Source organism: Pseudophryne corroboree, chromosome 6 (assembly GCF_028390025.1).
Source record: "Pseudophryne corroboree isolate aPseCor3 chromosome 6, aPseCor3.hap2, whole genome shotgun sequence".
Classification (NCBI taxonomy): Eukaryota; Metazoa; Chordata; class Amphibia; order Anura; family Myobatrachidae; genus Pseudophryne; species Pseudophryne corroboree.
Window position 1 is genome coordinate 468,391,481 of NC_086449.1, and position 19,680 is coordinate 468,411,160.

The window sequence follows — 19,680 nt, forward strand, 5'->3', positions numbered from 1 at the left end:
AGGGAAATTTGGCCACATAAAAAAGCCAACACCATGTCCTAGAAGAAACAGCTCCATGCTAAAACACTGGGGCTCCTCTCAACATTCCTGACAAAGGGTGTTGGAGTAATAAATGGTTAATAAAATGAAGAAAAGTCTGTATTTTTGCATGGGGAACTTCTGGTCCTAGCAAGACCTGGCAGCTATATACATCATAGGTATGTTATTGGTGCTTTACTAGTGCTGACATACCCTTTTCTGCAAGAGCATGGTGACACTCTACTTCAGACTGCTATTATCCTCTGTCACCAGCAATAGTTATCTGCAACATAGAGGCCAGACGAATATTGGATGTGTAAACAGCTTAGATACTGGAGGATTTCAGCCATTCATTGAGTGGTAATAGCTTTTTCATCTACTATTTATTTCATCAGAAACAATTTGGGTAGATTTTTTCTAAGAGAGATTTATTTCATCTTCACATATGCAATTTACTAACATCACGGAATAATTTGAGTAACCTTTGCTTATTAACCCTCATAGAGCAGATACATACAGTATATGATTACAGTGCGGTTCATTTATAAGAAAAAATTCTGTAACATTCATTTGAATATCTGTACATATTATAAATGCAAGTCTGTCTGTCTGTCTGTCTGTCTGTCTGTTTGTTTGTCTGTCTGACATAACTCAGAAACCACTGAACTGACTGCAATGTGGTTTTGACTACTGTGTAGGTAATTTTCCCAGGTAGGTTTCAGGTTAAGACTGGGTACACAATAGACGATGTTTACCCTGCCCAACTTCGCCGCCGACGGGATCCGACGGGCAGAGTCACGTGACATAGAAACATAGAATTTGATGGCAGATAAGAACCACTTAGCCCATCTAGTCAGTCCCTTTTTTAACCATATTGTTACATCAAACCCTATTTGATCCTTATTTCTTTGTAAGGATATCCTTATGTCTATCCCATGCATGTTTAACTTTAAATCTATCTATCTATCTATCTATCTATCTATCTATCTATCTATCTATCTATCTATCTATCTATCCATCCAAGCGGAGCTGGGTACTACAGCTAGTTAGAATATATATGTTATATAATATATATTACAGTGGGGTTCATAAATATAGTATATATATATATATATATATATATATCTACTATAAATACTTACAAATGAAAGTCTGTCTGTCTGATTACACATTAAAAATGGCATAATTAAAAGGAAGACCTAATATATTTTTATAGTGTCAGTTGTGGGGTGAGCATTGGGGTGTGGGCAGGCCTGGCGCTACCCGCTCAGCAAAGGGATGCAGTGCAGGTAGGCGCCTGGCATGAGAGGTGCTCTAGCTGCCCTGCATCCCCACTGCTGCGCCTGGCCTCCCTACTGCTGCTGGCTGCTGTGCCTGTCACACTGACAGACAGGCAGCAGCGCCGGCAGCTTGAAGCTCCTCTTATCCCCTGGCCCTGACAGCGTCATCTTCAGGTTCCGTGTCACAGTCCACTCCACTGTCAAGCCCGAAAAGGGGGCGGGCTACATGGTGACAAGTGGCGGAGCTACACGGGACCAGGTCAGGCTGCAGAGAACAGAAAGTAAAACTGCTACAGAGCCTGCTAGCCAGATGGTAAGTTGAGGGAGAGTGATTGAGAAAGTGTGTGTGTGTGTGTGTGTGTGTGTATGTCTGTGTGCATCTACAGTCTGTATGTGTGTATATAATAGTTGCATACCCTGCCGCAGCTCTCGGTTTACAAAGGAGGCTTCCGCTGCCCCTGAATTCCCCAGTGAGTCGAGTAGTGGTCCCCTGCTTCAGCTTTAGCCTATCTGTGTTAATAAGAGGTGTATGCAGCAGCATGTACCAGCCTGTGCTCCTCCCACTGGCAGGGGGTGCTGCTATTCTATAACGGGATGTGGTCAAGATCCCGCCGGATGGGATCCCGATGGTCGGGATACCGACACCGGGCTCCCGACCGGCACAATCCCAAAATATTCTCCCTCTGTGGGTGTCCACGACACCCATAGAGGGAGAATAAATTAGTTGCCGAGCGTAGTGAGGCACCGTGCCCGCAGCGTGGTGAGGGCAGCGAGCCCGCAAGGGGCTGCGTTGCGCTCACCCCCCTGTTGGGATCCCGGTATCAGTATTCCGACTGCCGGGATCCTGTCTGGTGGGATCTCGTACTGATCCCTCTGTAACGCCGTACTGACTGTCAGCACGATAACCTGGGCGCCGGGATGGTAACGCACCATACACCGGATACCGGCACCCTGCAGCCACAGTCTCGGTGAGTGAGATACAAGTGGGGGAAGGGGAAGGACCCAGGGTGGTACAGAATCCCCGTCTCATTCGCCCCTGTGTTACTGCGGCGTGCATATTGTGTGACAGGTGCTCATTGCAATACTGCTTGCTGTATGCCTCCTACAGCTGCCTACTCTATTGACTATTTCCCAGGGGCGTTTCTACAGAGGAGGGGGCCCGTGTGCACCTCTGGGTAGGCCCCCTCCTCTGTACGGCACTGGTCTCCGGAAACATGGTGCCCGCCATGATCCGGAGACCAAATTTGGCATAGATTTCCACCGCAATCGCTTCGCCCGCCACTGGACTCAGGTAAGGTATGTATTTAAGTGGGTGCAGTGTGCGCGGTGTTGGCCTCCCTGGACCCAGGGGCCCGTGTGCATCGCACACATTGCACCCATTATAGAAACACCAATGCTATTTCCATATGCTGCCTCTCTGGTTGCAGCTCCCGGGCCAGCAGCAGCCGGCTACTGATACTGACAAACAATACACACCGCTGCTTTCCCTGTGTACAGTACATGTAGACTGTGGCATGCTGGAGCCCGCACAGTGCTGGAATCTGCTGATACTGCGCATGCGCCACGTCCATGGAACAAAAATCATTTACATACAAAATATAATGTGTCGCCTCCTACAGTAATTGAGGGAAATGTATGGTGGACGCTCTCTAATATTAATGTTATATAACTTAGTGGTCACCAGAATCTGCAGGAGTCATGGTGGAACATAATGGATGGGAGGTCAGTGTGTCTCCTGCTGCTGCTAGTGTGGAGGTCTGTGGCTGGGAAACGAGCTGCAGTGAGGTCCCGTGGAGGTGAGGCAGCTACAGTAGTATGGAACGTCTGCAGTGTGTACAGTGTCTGCTCCCTACATGGGTCGGATATGAACTTTCAAACCCGTGACTGGCAAAGCCACCTGCAGTGTGCTCTACTCATGGAAAGGGGTGCTTCTTACCTGTCTGTCCCCAGGAGGAGGAAAGGGGACCTTGTACTGGGAAAAGAGGGCTGTGCATATATATATATATATATATATATATACATATATATACATATATATATATACAGGGTTTAACCTATCTATCCTGTACTAAGGGCACACTAATCAGATACAGAAACATTTTGTGATGGGTGTTTTATTGGAGCATAGCATGTGTGGTTTTGGACTCAGGCGACTGAACTGTGCACATTGGAGTCATACTCTGACAGATATTCTGCACCTAGCATAGGGTTGGTGCAAGTCCTACTGTTAGTTCCGATGATTGCAACTGAAGACACGTAATGTGGACATTCCAGCCCTGGCGCATTTAGACGCACATTGTACACCAAGGGAAAGGGATTTTAATGGTATTGGCATAAAGTCACAGATGCAACCAGCAAAATATGCTAAAAAGACCCCTGAGTGCCAAAGGATATGCTCATGGGTGAATCTAGACACGCCCTTTCGGCGGAGCATGGCACACCCCCTCGATGGCGCATACTACTACTGACTAGATTCTCCCTGAAATTAGTTTCCAAAAGTATGCAAGTATGGTGTATCTGTGTGTATATATGTGTGTGTATCTACAGTATGTGTGTGTATGTATGTATGTATGTATGTATGTATGTATGTATGTGTGTGTGTGTGTGTGTTTCTATGTGTATGTGTGATTGTGTGTCTGTGAGTGTGTGTGTGTGCATCTATGTGTATGTATGTGTGTCTGTCTGTGTGTATCTACAGTATGTGTGTATCTATGTGTATGTATGTGTGTGTGTATCTACAGTATGTGTGTGTATCTGTGTATGTGTGTGTGGGGGGCATAATGTGTATAAGTGGCACTTCTGTGGGCATTATACAGTATGTAACCGGTACTACTACAGGGAGCATTATGTGTATAAGCGGCGCAACTACAGCAGATATTATGTGTATAAGCGGCGCTACTACAGCAGGTATTATGTGCATAAGCGGCACTACTACAGCAGGTATTATGTATATAAGCAGCGCTACAACAGCAGGTATTATGTGTATAAGTGGCGCTACTACAGCAGGTATTATGTGTATAAGCGGCGCTACTACAGCAGGTATTATGTATATAAGTGACGCTACTACATCAGATATTATGTATATAAGTGGCACCACTACGGGTGACATTATGTGTGTAAACAGCACTACTATGAGCGGAGTAATGTGAATAAGATTGTGCTACTGTGTGGCATAATTTGAAATGGGTGTACTATTGTGTGGCCATACCCCTTCCTTGAGAGACCACACCCCTTTTTTGACGCACACTGTCCCTTTGTAAAATATGGAAGGGCGCAAATTTATAGTTTGCAGGGGGGCGCCGAACACCCTAGCACCAGCCCTGGGTGTGGGTCCCCTGAGCTGTTCTGGCTGGGCCACTTTTGGGCATCACCACTTAACACTTATTTTAACATCTTATATCACTTTTTGTAACACTTTTTTACACATTATCCACTGTTGTAAAACTCCTAGCGCTGAGTAGCTGCTTTCACTCACCTAATACTTTGTAACACTTCACTGCTATCTTTTATTTGTGTAATTTTTATTTACATTTTGAAAAATAATGTTTGCATAGTGCACCAACATCTTTTTTTCTATGTGTAGTACTATAAGTCTCAGCAAGGTAGCACCTCTCATTACAAGCAGCTAGGGTGTGCAGTCTAGAGCGCCGATTGTGATGCGGTTTTCACCATTATGTGGATAATTTTCACACGCAGATTTTAGGTTAAGTATCATCATGGTCGGTCGTCAGGGGGCTATGGGCGGGGACTATATAAAAAGGTGTGTTATAATGATGGAAACCCACTAACATGATTGGATACACCAGATCACCTGACCGTGCATTTTTTCCCCAACATTTATACGTGAACTACTTCAAATTGTCACCAAAACCACCATCAGAGAGCCACAGCTGTATTATTCCACAACTGTAAATGCCAGCATCATTCACAGAGACACAACTCAAAGAAAAGAATCCCTGCCTCGCTGACAGCAGCACATCCCTGCCATCCCTGAATCCCTGCCTCAGTGACAGACACACACATTTTTTAAAAATTACTACATACTGTAACACACAGGATCTGAGATCAATCCTCACCAACGATGACCGATGCAATGATTATCTGTCCAAGAACATGAACATTACAGGATTATTTTTTCCTCCAAATCTATATCTGTTTCACCCTACATCATCACGGGTGTAGTAGGGTATGCCGGCGGCCGTGCTCCCGGCGGCCAGCATACGGCACCAGAATCCCGACCGCTGGCATACCGACAAGCTGGGCGAGCGCAAATGAGCCCCTTGCGGGCTCACTGCACTTGCCACGCTGCCCACTACGCTATCTATTCTCCCTCCAGGGGGGGGGGGGTCGTGGACCCCCAAGAGGGAGAAAAGTTGTCGGTATGCCGGCTGCCGGCAAACTGAAGACCACCCATCATCACATGTAGAACTATTTCATAACAACAGGGACTATTTTATAAGCTAGATATGCCACTCTTGGGTGTGCAATTGTACTATGAAATGCACACGCCTTCGGTGGTGGAACACACTTGGCCTACGCTATCATATATGTTTAGGTTTGCATAAGAATAACACTGATACGAAAAGTTGCTGTTTGTACAATAAACATATTGGTTTATTGCTTCTAATCTTGATACTTGTGAAGAATAATGAGCTCTAGCACCTGGGCTATAATTTTTTTTATTATTAATTATTTATTTATATATATTTTGAGTCACTGACTGGACACATATTTTCTATCTATCTATCTATCTATCTATCTATCTATCTATCTATCTATCTATCTATCTATCTATCTGTCTGTCTGTCTGTCTCTGTCTGTCTGTCTCTGTCTGTCTGTCTGTCTGTCTAAGTGTAGCTGATATTATAATATATTGTATTAACACAGATTTTGAATAAGATGTTTAGATACCCCTAATTCTAACCCTAACCCACACCTCCCGCAGCCTAACCCTATCTTCCCCCTCCTGTAGCCTAACCCTTACCTCCCCCAAACTAACCCTAATCTCTACCTCCCGCAGCTTAACTCTAACCATTCCTCCTGCAGCCTAAACCTCACCTCTCCCTAGTGCCTATCCTTAACCCCAAACCCTGTACATACCTCTGGGATGTGTTGGGATTCTGACTGTCAGGATCCCGCTGTCGGTCTTCTCACTGTCCGTATCCCGACTGCCGGTATTTTGACGGCATCCCTTTCATACTTACCTAAAGTCTACAATTTGCATAACATGTGAGGGTCCAAGTGAGAAAAAGGAGAAATAGATGGAGCTGCAATAGAATCTTTCTTAACATGAAAAATTCATGAAAACATATTTCATACTTACGGGTGATAAGGAACGAATGCCATGCACTGGTAAATGGAATCCCATCCCTATAGACTTTACTATTACCAAAATATCCAAGAGATTTTCCCTGTGAATACAGAAGGCATCTATTTGAGTAATGTTAGATATTATTCCAAAAAAACTTATTTTCAGCTTCAGTTTGCTTATAATAAATATTGAGCAAAAATAAAAAGAACATTTCTCCACATCAGACCCACAATCACATCTTGGAAAGAAGTAACTTAAAATCAGTGTTGGTTTTAGAGTTTTGAATGCTTACTGCAAAATGTTCAAAAGTGGTGAGACTTCTGATATGGTTATGTGGTATCCACTGGCATATTTATAATGGGTGCAGTGTGTGCGGTCAGCACGGGCCCCTGAGTCCACATCTCACATGCTGCACCCATTTCTTGAATAGAGTCCCAAACTGACGGCAGCACCGCTGTAGCAATCAACATGAAAATGGCACGGCGGCCATTTTCATGGTGTTTTACGCATGCATAGAAGAGAAATTGATGGACGCCGCGCCATTTTTCCGGAGATCTGTGTATGCGCATGAGAGTCTACAGCACTGCCAGAAGAAAGGAAGGGGCCCGGATGGTGGAAGATGCACACGGTCCTCCTCCTCTCTTAAAAATGCTCCTGGTGCTTTCCTTTATTAATAGGAAGAAAAGCATTACCCATTGGGCAACACTGGACTGCCCATCTCTAATACTTCTGGCAAATGCCAAAGGGCCCATGGCCTGATGGGCCGGTCCGGCTATGCAGAGATACTGAGGCTGGAGAAGTACTCTGCCTAGCTGCCCTGCACACATAGACAGGGGCTGGCAGAGCAGCTCCACCTCCCGACGCTGTGCTGGTCACCCGCCATACAGAGACATGGGGCATGCAGTGAGGCCAGGCCCCCATGATTTGCAGCATGCCTGTCTGAGTTGTGATCATGTTCACTTTTTGTGCAGGTGCTCTATATTCATCAGTTCATCAGATACATATAAACGAAATTGGGAAAACAAGGTTATGATGCATTGTCACATTGGAGGGGAGTGCTGGCTGATATTGGAAGTATACTATTGTGCTTTTGGTAGCACCTGTTGCAAGGCACCTGATAGAAACTTTTTTAGTCTGTACTTGTGAACCTATTCTTACCCTACACCTATTTGTGCCTGTTGGAAGATGGAACACAATTTGGCAGCATCACATGACCTTTTGGGCTGTCAGATTATGAGCAACATGGCTCCTGGTGAGACTTAGCATCACGCCAGCACAAATTGAAAATATTCTATTTAAAGAAAGTTTATCCATTACAAAGCAAACACACAATACGGAGGACTGTTATTACCAGATACTGAAACTCAAATGTGGCGTGTCCCAGTCAGAGTACTATAGGGAACATAAAATACCAAGCAGGTGCGGGTATGAAATGTGGCCACGATAGGGCATCATAACCCTCAATTCTTGAGGAAATGGGTTGCCATTCTAAATAAATGTGGGTTTGACCTCATGGTATTAGTCATAGAGGATGCCAACAGAGAATTATAAAACACAGGAATGAAGATTGCTGCATTTGATTATGACAAGAGAAAGGTCCTTGAGGAGGATAAGTCACAAAACTGGATCCTGAAATTAGAAGCCCAGGTTGACCAATTCAGAAAGGATCTTTTAAAATTCAAATGCAACAAGACATTTCCTGTTGATCAAGATTATGAGGAGAACAAGGTATATAGGTGGTTGATGGGCACAGAATCGAGTTTAAGATCAAAACCAACCTATAGACGGAGACCATGGCAAAAACCAAAGTGAGGTGATAAAAGTGGTAATTCAAGCACTGACAGTGGCTTTGGTATCTCTGAATCAGAAGACTCTGTGAGCCAAAAGAGTGGCCCTTTAGGACGACAACTGCAGGAGGGGGCTAGTACATCAAACGCTCTCCCACCCATCGGAGTAGGCAGAACAAGAGGCGCCAGAAAAACGGCTCTGAAGAACAAAGCTTAATAATTTGTCCAAAAGGACACTGACTGCTCCATAGATTCAGATATTAAACCGTGATGAAATTTACAGAATCCCCAGCTAAGATAAGGTTGAATCTCTCCAAAATGCAGAGAAGCTTTAAACCAGTTGGAATACTAGCAAGATATAGTTATACAACAAAGACCGAGCCATCATGCTACTGGGTTTAAAATATTACCGTGATAATATTCTATCGCAATTGGCCAAGGACGGGGTATATAAGAGGCTTTGATTGGATTGGACATAGGACAACAGAAAGAGTTATTTAACATTCTGAAAGAGGCCAAAGATAAGAAATTGCTCCCCAATAAGGTTCATGCAGATTTCTGTTATTTACTTCCAAGGACCCCAGTGCTATACACATTTCCGAAATTACACAAATATGATACTATACCGCCAGGTAGACCGATTATTTCAGCCAGAGACTCCCTGTACCAACCGGTCTCTCAATTATTGGATTGTGTGCTGCAACCTCTGTTGGTACAACAGGGTACCTTCCTGAAGGACTCAAATACATTTATTTAAAAAAACTTTTGCATGAGCTTCTGCCAGTTATGGATTGTCCTTTAAAGTTACCGGAAAGGTCCCCGGGAGGCCGAACGCACTGTGGGGCCAATTGCCACATGTGGCTCCACCCCCAGTAACGCATCACTCAGCATAATATCTGGCAGCCGCCATCACCTATCAGAGGCCGCATCTTGGTGGAGCTCTGACACTGTGAGGATAGGCTGTAATCTCACGTAACAGAGCTCCTCCAGTCGCCAGTTCACCGCAGCCACAGCACCCACACACGGTGACTGATATCTCTCCTCTCCTGCTCTATCGGCCCTCCCACTCTCTGCTACACCTTTTCACTCACACCCCAACCGCCCATCTTCTCCCTCCTGTACCCGCAGCACCCCCCTCGGGACCCCCGTCTCCCATCCTTGGCACACCCAATTCGCTGCACCCCCTCCCCCACCCGCAACACCCCAACCCGAGGTGTAATGTAAGTAACAGACGCCGCTGTGCAGTGTAATGTGAGTAACAGATGCCACTGGGTGGTGTAATGTGACGCCGCTGTGTGTAATGTGAATAATGTGACACCGCCATGCACTGTAATGTGAATAATGTGATCCGCTGTGTGGTGTAATGTGAGTAACAGGCGCCGCTGGGTGTTATAATGTGAGTAACAAACGCCACAAGGTGTTGTAATGTGTTGTAATATGTAATGTTGTAATGTGTGTAAGGTGTCTGGGTGTTGTAATGTGAGTTACTGACATCGCAAGGCGCTGTAGTGTGATGTCACTGTACACTGTAATGTGAATAACGGAAGCTTCTGTGCAGTGTAATGTGAGTAATGGATGCCGCTGGGCAGTGTAATGTGAATAACGGATGCTGCTGGGCATTGTAATGTGAGTAATGGACGTCGCTGTGAAGTGTAATGTGAGTATCGGATTTCACTGGGCATGGTAATGTGAGTGTCATATGCCACTGGGTGGTGTAATGTGACGCTGCTGTGCGCTGTAATGTGAATAATGTGACACCACTGTGCAGTGTAATGTGAGTAATGGATGTCGCTGGGTGTTATAATGTGAGTAACGGCCACCGCCGAGTATTGTAATGTGAGTAACGGGTGCTGCAGAGTATTTTAATTTGAGTAACAGATGTCGCTGGGCGCTGTAATGTAATGTCACTGTGTGCTGTAATGTGAATAATGGAAGCTTCTGTGCGTAGTAATGTGAGTAATGGATGCCACTGGGAGTTGTAATGTTAGTAATGGATGCCACTGAGCGGTGTAATGTGAGTAATGGATGCCACTGGGCAGTGTAATGTGACGCAGCTGTGCACTGTAATGTGAATAATGTGACAACGCTGTGCACTGTAATGTGAGTAACAGACGCCACTGGGTGTTATAATGTAAGTAATGGACACAACAGAGCATTGTAATGTGAGTAACAGACATCGCTGGGTGCTGTAATGTGATGTCACTGTACACTGTAATGTGAATAAAGGAAGCTTCTGTGCAGCGTAATGTGAGTAATGGACGCTGCTGAATGATGTAATGTGAATAACGGATGCCGCAGGGCATTGTAATGTGAGTAATGGACACCGCTGTGCAGTGTAATGTGAGTAACGGATGCCGCTGGGTGTTGTAATGTGAGTAATGGATGCTGATGGGTGCTGTAATGTGTGTAACAGACACAGCTGGGCATTGTAATGTGATGCCGCTGTGTGCTGTAATGTGAATAACAGACGCAGCTGTGCATTGTAATGTATGGGATGCCTCTGTGCATTGTAATTTGATTACGGACCCGCTGTGCAGTGTAATGTGAGTAACGGACGCCGCTGGGCATTGTAATGTGATGCCGCTGTGTGCTGTAATGTGAATAACAGACGCAGCTGTGCATTGTAATGTATCGGATGCCTCTGTGCATTGTAATTTGATTAACGGACCCGCTGTGCAGTGTAATGTGAGTAACGGACGCCGCTGGGCATTGTAATGTGAGTAACACAAAGCATGACTCAGGAGAGTAAGAAACTGCTACTGGCTCTGAGTGCATCCTTCAGGGATGGATTGACAGTGCGCCCCCACAGATACCTTTGTCTTTATTTTTAGCAAAACTTAATTTCTTGATTAAAATGGATTGGGAGGAAGCAATAGTAGACAAGGAAAAACAGGTGGAATGCTTTTTCACATTGTGGCAGTCATACATAGATACCCTCCCCCTTAAAACCAGATGTCAGATCCACCATAGCTTGAAAAACACTACTTGGTATCTTAAGGTGTGTACACACGTGAGATTTTTTCTTACGATTTTGACTATATAGTTAAACTTGTAAGGAACGTTAGTGCAGATCGCAAGGTCCCGCGCGGTTGGTATTGCAAGCCTAGATAGACTGTGCAGGCAAGTCAATTTTGACTATATCGTAGAAAATAGCAAAACTGCAATCAACCTGTCCCTAACGTCTGAAGAGCATATGAAACCTTTAATGGTGGAGAATATGTTTAAAAACATTTATTCTTTAAAATTGGCGGAAACAGGAGGGGGTGATAACAAAACTGTATGACATTAATTTTTATTATTAAAGAATGAGAGACTACTTATAAAGTATCAAACTGTGATTCGATCATTATTTGACAATTAGTCTCTCTGAAATTCACTAAAGGATACACAAAATCTGAATAAATGTGCATAGTACAAAATAATATATTATGGTAATTAATTTACAACCTTAACACTCGCTATTATATCCATTCAGTTACAAATTATCTCTAACATTTATGAATAGTAATAATTAGTAATTATCTCTAACTTAAAAGGACTATTATAACAAAGCTAATTATAACTTGCAATTGTCCTCTATATATAAGTTCAGTGTTGCTATAATTAATTGTAATCAGAAAAGTGTCTCTTCTAAGTGGTCTCCATTTACTTAAAACTCATAAAAATAAAGAGAACAATATAATTGATGAGATATGGTACTTTTGGGTTTAAAGATTTATTATTATGAACTTTTGTAAATGCTATAGTAATTAAACTATAATACAATGCTGTATTACATTTCTGTATAGCTATAAGATGATATTTAGCGGCTACTAGATCTCAGCACTTGCAGATCATATGATTAACTAGGTGATTCATCGCGCCCTACGGGCGCTCTTCACACCGTCGTAAGGGGCTACGCCCCCGTAATCTCTAGTTGGTTTTAAACGGGGGTGTTGGGCATGGTCGAGGGGGTGCATAGGTGCTGTACTTGTGTAAAGGTAGGTGTATTAGGGGTAGGGGCATAGTAGTTATGAGTTTTCAGTTGTGGTCTCTTGTGGTTTGTGGAGGATGAAGAATGTTGTGAGGTTTTTGGAGTGGTGGTAGGGCGTGTTAAGTTGATTGTGTGGAGTGGGCCTGTAAATGTTTGTAGTGCATGTGGTTGGTTGTAGGGTAGACGGGTAGTGTTGTGGGGTAACTGTTGTTGTTGTTATGGGCAGATATAATCCGTGTTGAGGGTCAGAGTTTGTACGTGGTAGGTGTATATATTGCATGCTGTATTGTGGAGGGGGGTGAAGGAACAATGTTTGGTGTTTAGTTTGTTGTGGAAGGGGTACATAGATTGTGCATGGTGTAGAGAAAATTGTGTGTTTGGGGGGCTGAGCAGAGTGAGGGTGGATGTGGTGTGGCCAGTGTATAAGTTGGGCTAGGGATGAGGGGTGGGTGAGGGTTTAGGAGGTGCAGTAGTTGGTGGAGTGGTATGTGTGTGCTTTAGAGTGAGTGTGTTGGAAGGTGGCATGGCTGTGGGTTATCTGCATAGGTTGCTATGTGTAGGGTAGTGTGGTGTGTGGCTGGGAGGTTGTGTGGGGGGGGGGGCAGCAATTGGCATGTGGGTGCCTGGTTGTGAGACGGGTACTGTTGTGGCCTAATTGTTGTGGTGATGGGTTGACATAATCCATGGGCTGTATAGAGAGAGAGGTGGGTGTGTAATAGGGGTAGTGTGGTGTTGTGCAGGATTGTGGAGTGTGTGGAAGGGAATGTGGGTGTTGGAGTGTTATGTAGGAGGGGTATGTTGGTGTGTGTGTGTGTGTGTGTGTTAAGAAAAAGTGTTGGGTAGTGATGTATGGTGCTTGCGGAATAGCGTGGGGGTCGGTGGCTGCCTCTATATGTATTGGTCTGGGGGTGAGGGATGGGGGTGGTGACAGGATGTGCAGTGTGTGATGTGGTTGTGGGTGTTAGGGGGATGGAGTTGGAGGTGTGCATGGGTGGAGTGTGTTGATATGTGATGGATGGGTGGAGGGTGGTGGGGTTTTTTTTTTTGGGGGGGGGTAGGGGTGTGTGCATGGAAGGGGGGGCCATTAGGTGAAGGTAGAGGAATTATTTATTATTATTTTTTTGGGGGGGAGAAGCTGGATGGGTGTTGTATTTGTGGTGGGTGGTTGGCAGGTATGGGGTTATGGTGGGTGTGGGATGTGTAGGAGAGGGGTTTGAGTGGGTGTGAGTGTGTGTGTGTAAGAAGGTGTGTTGGGGTGTGTGTGATTTGTGTATGTTATTGTGGTGTGAGGGTGATAGGGGTAGGTGTGAAAGTTGGTGGGTGTTGGTGGTGTACACATGGGGAAGGTCTATTGTCTGTGTTTGGGGGTGGGTGTAGGGTGCGTGTGTTATGTTAGGAGTGTGCAGGCTGAGTGTGTGTGTGTGTGTGTGTGTGTGTGTGTAAAAGTATAGTAGACCATGGTATATGTAGGTGTAAAAGGCAGCACCGCGGGCCACCCCACCCTGAGATGAGTGAGATGTGAGCAGAGTTGTGAGCAAAAGGAAGGCATGCTCATTTATGGCCTTCGGGGGATGGCTGATAGGGGTGTGTGGATGGATGATGGGGGGGGGGGGGTAATGATGGCTGATAAGGGGTGGGGGGATGGCTGATAGGGGGGGGATGTATGGCTGATAGAGGGGGGGTGGCTGATAGAGGGGGATGGCTGATAGATGGGGGTGTATGGCTGATGGGGGGTGCCTGATAGAGGGGTGTGTGGCTGATAGGGGGGTGGCAGGGGCGGTGATGGCTGATGGGAGGTGATGGGGTGATGGCTGATAGGGGGGCGGAATGGCTGATAGGGGGGGTGGGGGTGATGGCTGACATGGGGTAGAAGGCTGACAGGGGGGGGGGTAGATGGCTGAGGGGGGGTAGATGGCTGACAGGGGGGGTAGATGGCTGACAGGGGGGGTAAGTCATGGGGGGATGGCTGACAGGGGGGTGATGGGTGATGGCTGACAGGGGGGATAGATGGCTGACAGGGGGGGTAGATGGCTGACAGGGGGGGTAAGTCATGGGGGGATGGCTGACAGGGGGGTGATGGGTGATGGGGGGGGTGATGGCTGATAGGGGGTGGGATGGGTGATGGGGGTTGATGGCTGACGGGGGTGTGTGATGGCTGAGGGGGGGAGATGGCTGACAGGGGGGGGAGATGGCTGATGGGGGGGGGGGGGCGGAGATGGCTGACAGGGGGGAGGTAGATGGCTGAGGGGGGGTAGATGGCTGACGGGGGGGTAGATGGCTGAGGGGGGAGGGGTAGATGGCTGAGGGGGGGGGTGGCTAACAGGGGGGTGGGGTGATAGGGTGATGGCTGAGAGGGGGTGATGGCTGATAGGGGGGGTGATGGCTGATAGGGGTAAGAGGTGATGGCTGAGAGGGGGTGGTGGCTCATGGGGGGGTGATGGCTGGCAGGGGGGGGTGATGGGGTGATGGCTGATAGGGGTGTGATGGCTGATAGGGGGGCGGGATGGCTGGGTGCGGGTGTATGGTGCTGGGAGGGGAGAGACTTTGTGTATGTGGCGCTGGGGCTGGAGCGGCGAGAGCCCTGTCTCCTGCACACAGGACAGGTGCGGGTGACGGGGATGTGTGAGTGCAGCGGGTCCCGGCGGTACAGTGTGGTCCGCGGTCGGGAGACAGTTTGTGCTGGGGTTGTGGGGAGGGCGGGTGCGGTCTGTGCGGCCGTGGTGTGGACGGAGTGCTGCGGGACTGTGTGCCCGCGGTGCGCCTGCAAAGTGACAGATGGTCCGGCGGGGGTGGGGTGTTATCGGCGGTGTGTGCTGCGGCCGTGGCGGGGAAGGTGTGTGTGCTAACGGGAGGGGCGGTGTGCAGTGCGGATGACGGGAGGGCCGGTGTGCAGTGCGGTGCGGCCATGGTGCGTGTCCCTGCCACTGGATGTGGGGTTAGGCTGGGCAGTGTGGTGAGTTATGCAGGCGTCGGGATGGGGGGTGGGTGGGCCGTCCATGGCTGGATGTGGGAGCTGGTGGAGGGGGGGGTTGGGTGTGTGTGGTGCGGGTAACATTGGGGTGTCCGTGGTTACCTGGCACTGTGGGGTGTCCATGCACTGGTGGCTGGGGCTGGTGGGTGGATTCTGTGGCTGCTGCTCCGTTCTCCTAGTGGTGTGCTGGGACAGGGCAGGAGCTGCTAACTTCACCCACCACTGTGACTCCGCCTAGCGTTAGAGGGCCAAGCACAGAGTCACGGGGCAAATATATAGGAGATGTTGTTATGTTCTACTCACTTGCCCCTCTTCTTGCTCACAGTTCACAGGGGGCGGGATGTACTAAGCGGAAAATGCGGTAAACTCCCTGTTTACCGCATTTTCCTGATGTACTAACCCCCGGCCAGCAGGACAGCGCCGCGGCGGGGTACGCCAGCTTTAGCTGGCGTACGTCCTCAGAAGCCTATGGGCTTCTCTCTGCGGCGCTGTGTGAGGGATCCGATCGGATCCCTCCCAACATGCCCTGCGGCCGCCCCCGTCACCCCGCGCATGCGCAGACTGACTCCTGGGGCCGAATCCCGGAAGTCAGGCTGCCGCTGCGCATCGCGGAGGACAGCTCTTATCGGAAGAGCTGTCCTCCGCAATGCTGATCGCATATATTAGTACATATGCGATCAGCATTGTGGTGCAGGGCGGCGATGGGCGGCGATTTACATTAGTACATCCCGCCCTGAAAGTGGTCCTGGCTGGAGGCTGCTTCACACTGAGGTACTGTGCTAGTAACACTTGTGTTCTGCCTGCTTTGGGCTACAGTGAATAGAGAGGTGTCATTTGGCAGTGACGTTTGCCTCAGGTAGAAAACATTTATTACACTTACCTAACAGAAAATACACATTTTCATTATAAATAACACATTCTCTGATGAAAAAGATCACTTCCAGCACTGATAGTGACTCTAATGTCACATACATGAAAGGCAATGGCGGACAGCTGTAAGTATTCTGTAAGAGCAACAGAGTCAGCTTCATCCCATGTCAACATTGTGCTGCAGAAAAATTTGCCTGAGGGGTGGACCCTAGTGGTCATATGACCTTTAGCTCAAACAGCTAATAGTCTCCTCAGTAGGTGGCAATCTTTTCACTTTACCTTGTTCCAGCAGTAATCGGGAGGTTTGCCTATAACCCACCAGCTGTTGCTAGTTTGCAAGTTTCCTGACAAATAAAATGATGTGTCTAATGCAGTGACATTACCTGTATGTATATAACTGATTAGTACACAATTGTTTGCCTGGAACTCTGATGTTGAGAGATCTGCACCTGCTCAGATGCTGCACTGCGCATGTGCAGAGATGGGGTTGGAAATAGGGACCATTTAAAAAAAAAAAAAAAGGGATGTGTGGCCCCCCATTTGTAGGCATGCCGAGTCCAGGGTCTTCATCTTCCAAAGCAGATTTCCTGGCCCCAGCAGAAGAGTTCTGGCCACCCTTCTGAGAAAGCTTAGGCACTTGATCTGCTGTCCTGGCAGGAGGCATCTTTTTTATTCTGACAATTCCTAATGCATTAACATGTTATCCCATCACTGCTGCATCTTTGGCAGCAGTGATGAAAATAGTGTCATGAGTCTTATGATAAGGTAAACTTAACTCTAAATATAATTTCAAGAGGTTTCTTAATAACCAGTTTATTTTTGTTTCTTGCCCTTGTTATTATATAATAATAATAATAATAATAATAATAATAATAATACATTAGGTAGTAATAATTAACAGGTTACACACATCTACTTTCTTATCTCTGGATCAGGTACATCAATACATAGGGACAAGTGGACAGCTTGGCCCTCGTAAACAGTTGAGAGGGTAGCCAGACATTGCATTGGGTAGGTTGCTAGGAAGTGGCAACACACCACTAGTCCAGAGGAACACAAGAGCCGAGAAGGGGTGGGCAGGAGAAGGGGCAGACCAGATGAAGTACATTACTAATTCCCATACTAGGGGCCATGCAGTCTATTGCTACAATGCACAACCCCTCCTCTTCCGTGTTGGTCCCTCCTACTCATAGTCCATGGCAGGACCAATTATTTCCTATGCAGCTCTAGTAGCAACATCCCAGGATCACAGTGGCAGCAGCAGCAGCACTTAATTAGATCAGAAACAGGTGTGTGAATGTGTGTAGGAGGGGATGGGGGGAGGTCTTGAGGATGGATATCAAGGTTCTGTGACGGTGAGAGTAATGGGTATAGTTGAAGGAGTTTAATAAGTATAAAGATATATGATTCAAACTAATTGATGATGGAGATATTTATTAAATGATAAGGGATTTAGGCCCTCATTCCGAGTTGTTCGCTCGCAAGCTGCTTTTAGCAGCTTTGCACACGCTAAGCCGCCGCCTACTGGGAGTGAATCTTAGCTTATCAAACTTGCGAACGAAAGATTAGCAAAATTGCGAATAGACACTTCTTAGCAGTTTCTGAGTAGCTCCACACTTACTCGGCATCTGCGATCAGTTCAGTCAGTTTCGTTCCTGGTTTGACGTCACAAACACTCCCAGCGTTCGGCCAGACACTCCTCCGTTTCTCCAGCCACTCCCGCGTTTTTCCCAGAAACGGTAGCGTTTTTTCGCACACACCCATAAAACGGCCAGTTTCCGCCCAGAAACACCCACTTCCTGTCAATCACATTACGATCACCAGAACGAAGAAAAAACCTCGTAATGCCGTGAGTAAAATACCTAACTGCATAGCAAATTTACTTGGCGCAGTCGCACTGCGGACATTGCGCATGCACATTAGCGACTAATCGCTCCGTTGCGAGAAAAATATAATGAGCGAACAACAGCTCGGAATGACCCCCTTAATGATTATAAAGAGGTTCATTAATGATGAGGGAATGATAATGTGTGACGGTCTCCAAAATGCTACCAGTGTTGTATGGCGGTCTCAAATTAATGCAATCTGTATTGTATGGTGGTAAATAGGGTGTTTTCTCTATTGTATAATATATTTAAAATCCTCTCTGTATTGATGGTAATGACCAGGAGGCAGTCTATATTATATATTGTCCTTTTTCTGTAAATGATGTTCATATAGAGAAAACTGACATCAGTTGTGCATTTTTTTACCAGCTTTATATATTGCAATTTATGGTTGATTGGAGACAATTCTTTGAATACAACCTTATTCCATAAAAATTGAATATTAATATAGATATCATTTATACCATATAAATACATATTTTTCCTAGCTCTGTTGTTAATGACATCTGTACAGGTGTGGTCAACCATATTTGAAAGAGGGAAATCCCCTTTTTTCAAATGGTGTGGACCATTAGCTGCTACAGTGTTGTCTGGGGACCTGTGACAATATCACACTGTGCTACGGAAAAAAATATGTTTTCCATAGATGGGGGAGCACTTATTGTAGGGACACCATTGTTTGAAAAGAGAGGACAATTTCTAAAACAGTATATAAAAAATGATGTTTCCTACAGATGGGGAGGTTATTTATTTCATACCAAGATCTCCCTCATCTTGTCTCAAATAATAAAAGGTTTCCCTCAATGAATGCAATAGTTTGCCTTACTTAAAAAAAATGGTAGACCCTGTTGGGCTATCAATTGTTCCTACACTTTGTAAGCATTTAAAATGAGACAGGGAAAATGAGCCAATAAAATATAATAATTCTGTTACAGTATTGTTTCAAGTACAGGTATTTATTTGCTCTGAAAATTGCACATGAAAATCCTGCTTTTTGAAATTGTGGACACTTGGATAAATGCTGAAGCAAGATCCAAAAGTATTTCTGCTATTTTTAGAAAAAAAGTTATATCACATGTTAGAAGAAGCAAAAACTAATGGCATTTTGTAAAAATGTAAAGTCTTCTGACAAAAAAACCCAAAACAAGGTATAATTTGCAAAGGGTATAAATCATGCGGAATCTGCTGTTTCTGAATGATTTAAGGGGGTGTTAACTTTGATAAATAGGCCCCTAAAAATGTTATACTATTTATAAAAACACCATTAACAGTAATTTATAACTTCAGCATTTACTTCACTGGCCATCGAAGAACAATTTTTATATCTTCGCAAGGCATAGAAAAGACCAGGAGGAACTTATTAATCTTACATCAGAGGAATATATTAGCATGCATTAACATATTAATAGAGACCTTGCATATAAAGTATAAGTCTAAAGGAAAAAAAAAAACAAGCTGTAACTATATCTTTGCAATATGCAGCTTTATTGAAACCAAACCTGCATGGCACCTGGTTATTTCCTGTGTGTGCTGTACTGATTGCAGTGTTTTCCAATCTCCATCTCCATCTATAATGTTTTAGTG

At 45.9% G+C, this 19,680-nt stretch overlaps 1 protein-coding gene across 2 annotated transcripts in view; it reads right to left on the reverse strand.

The window, feature by feature from the left end:
• CPED1 (cadherin like and PC-esterase domain containing 1) overlaps positions 1 to 19,680 on the reverse strand; it is a 590,522-nt gene that overhangs the window by 37,303 nt on the left and 533,539 nt on the right. For both annotated transcript variants that reach the window (XM_063927207.1, XM_063927206.1), the window contains one exon: positions 6,622 to 6,709. In XM_063927207.1, the coding sequence (XP_063783277.1) occupies positions 6,622 to 6,709 (88 nt within the window). The remainder of the gene's footprint in view (positions 1 to 6,621; positions 6,710 to 19,680) is intronic.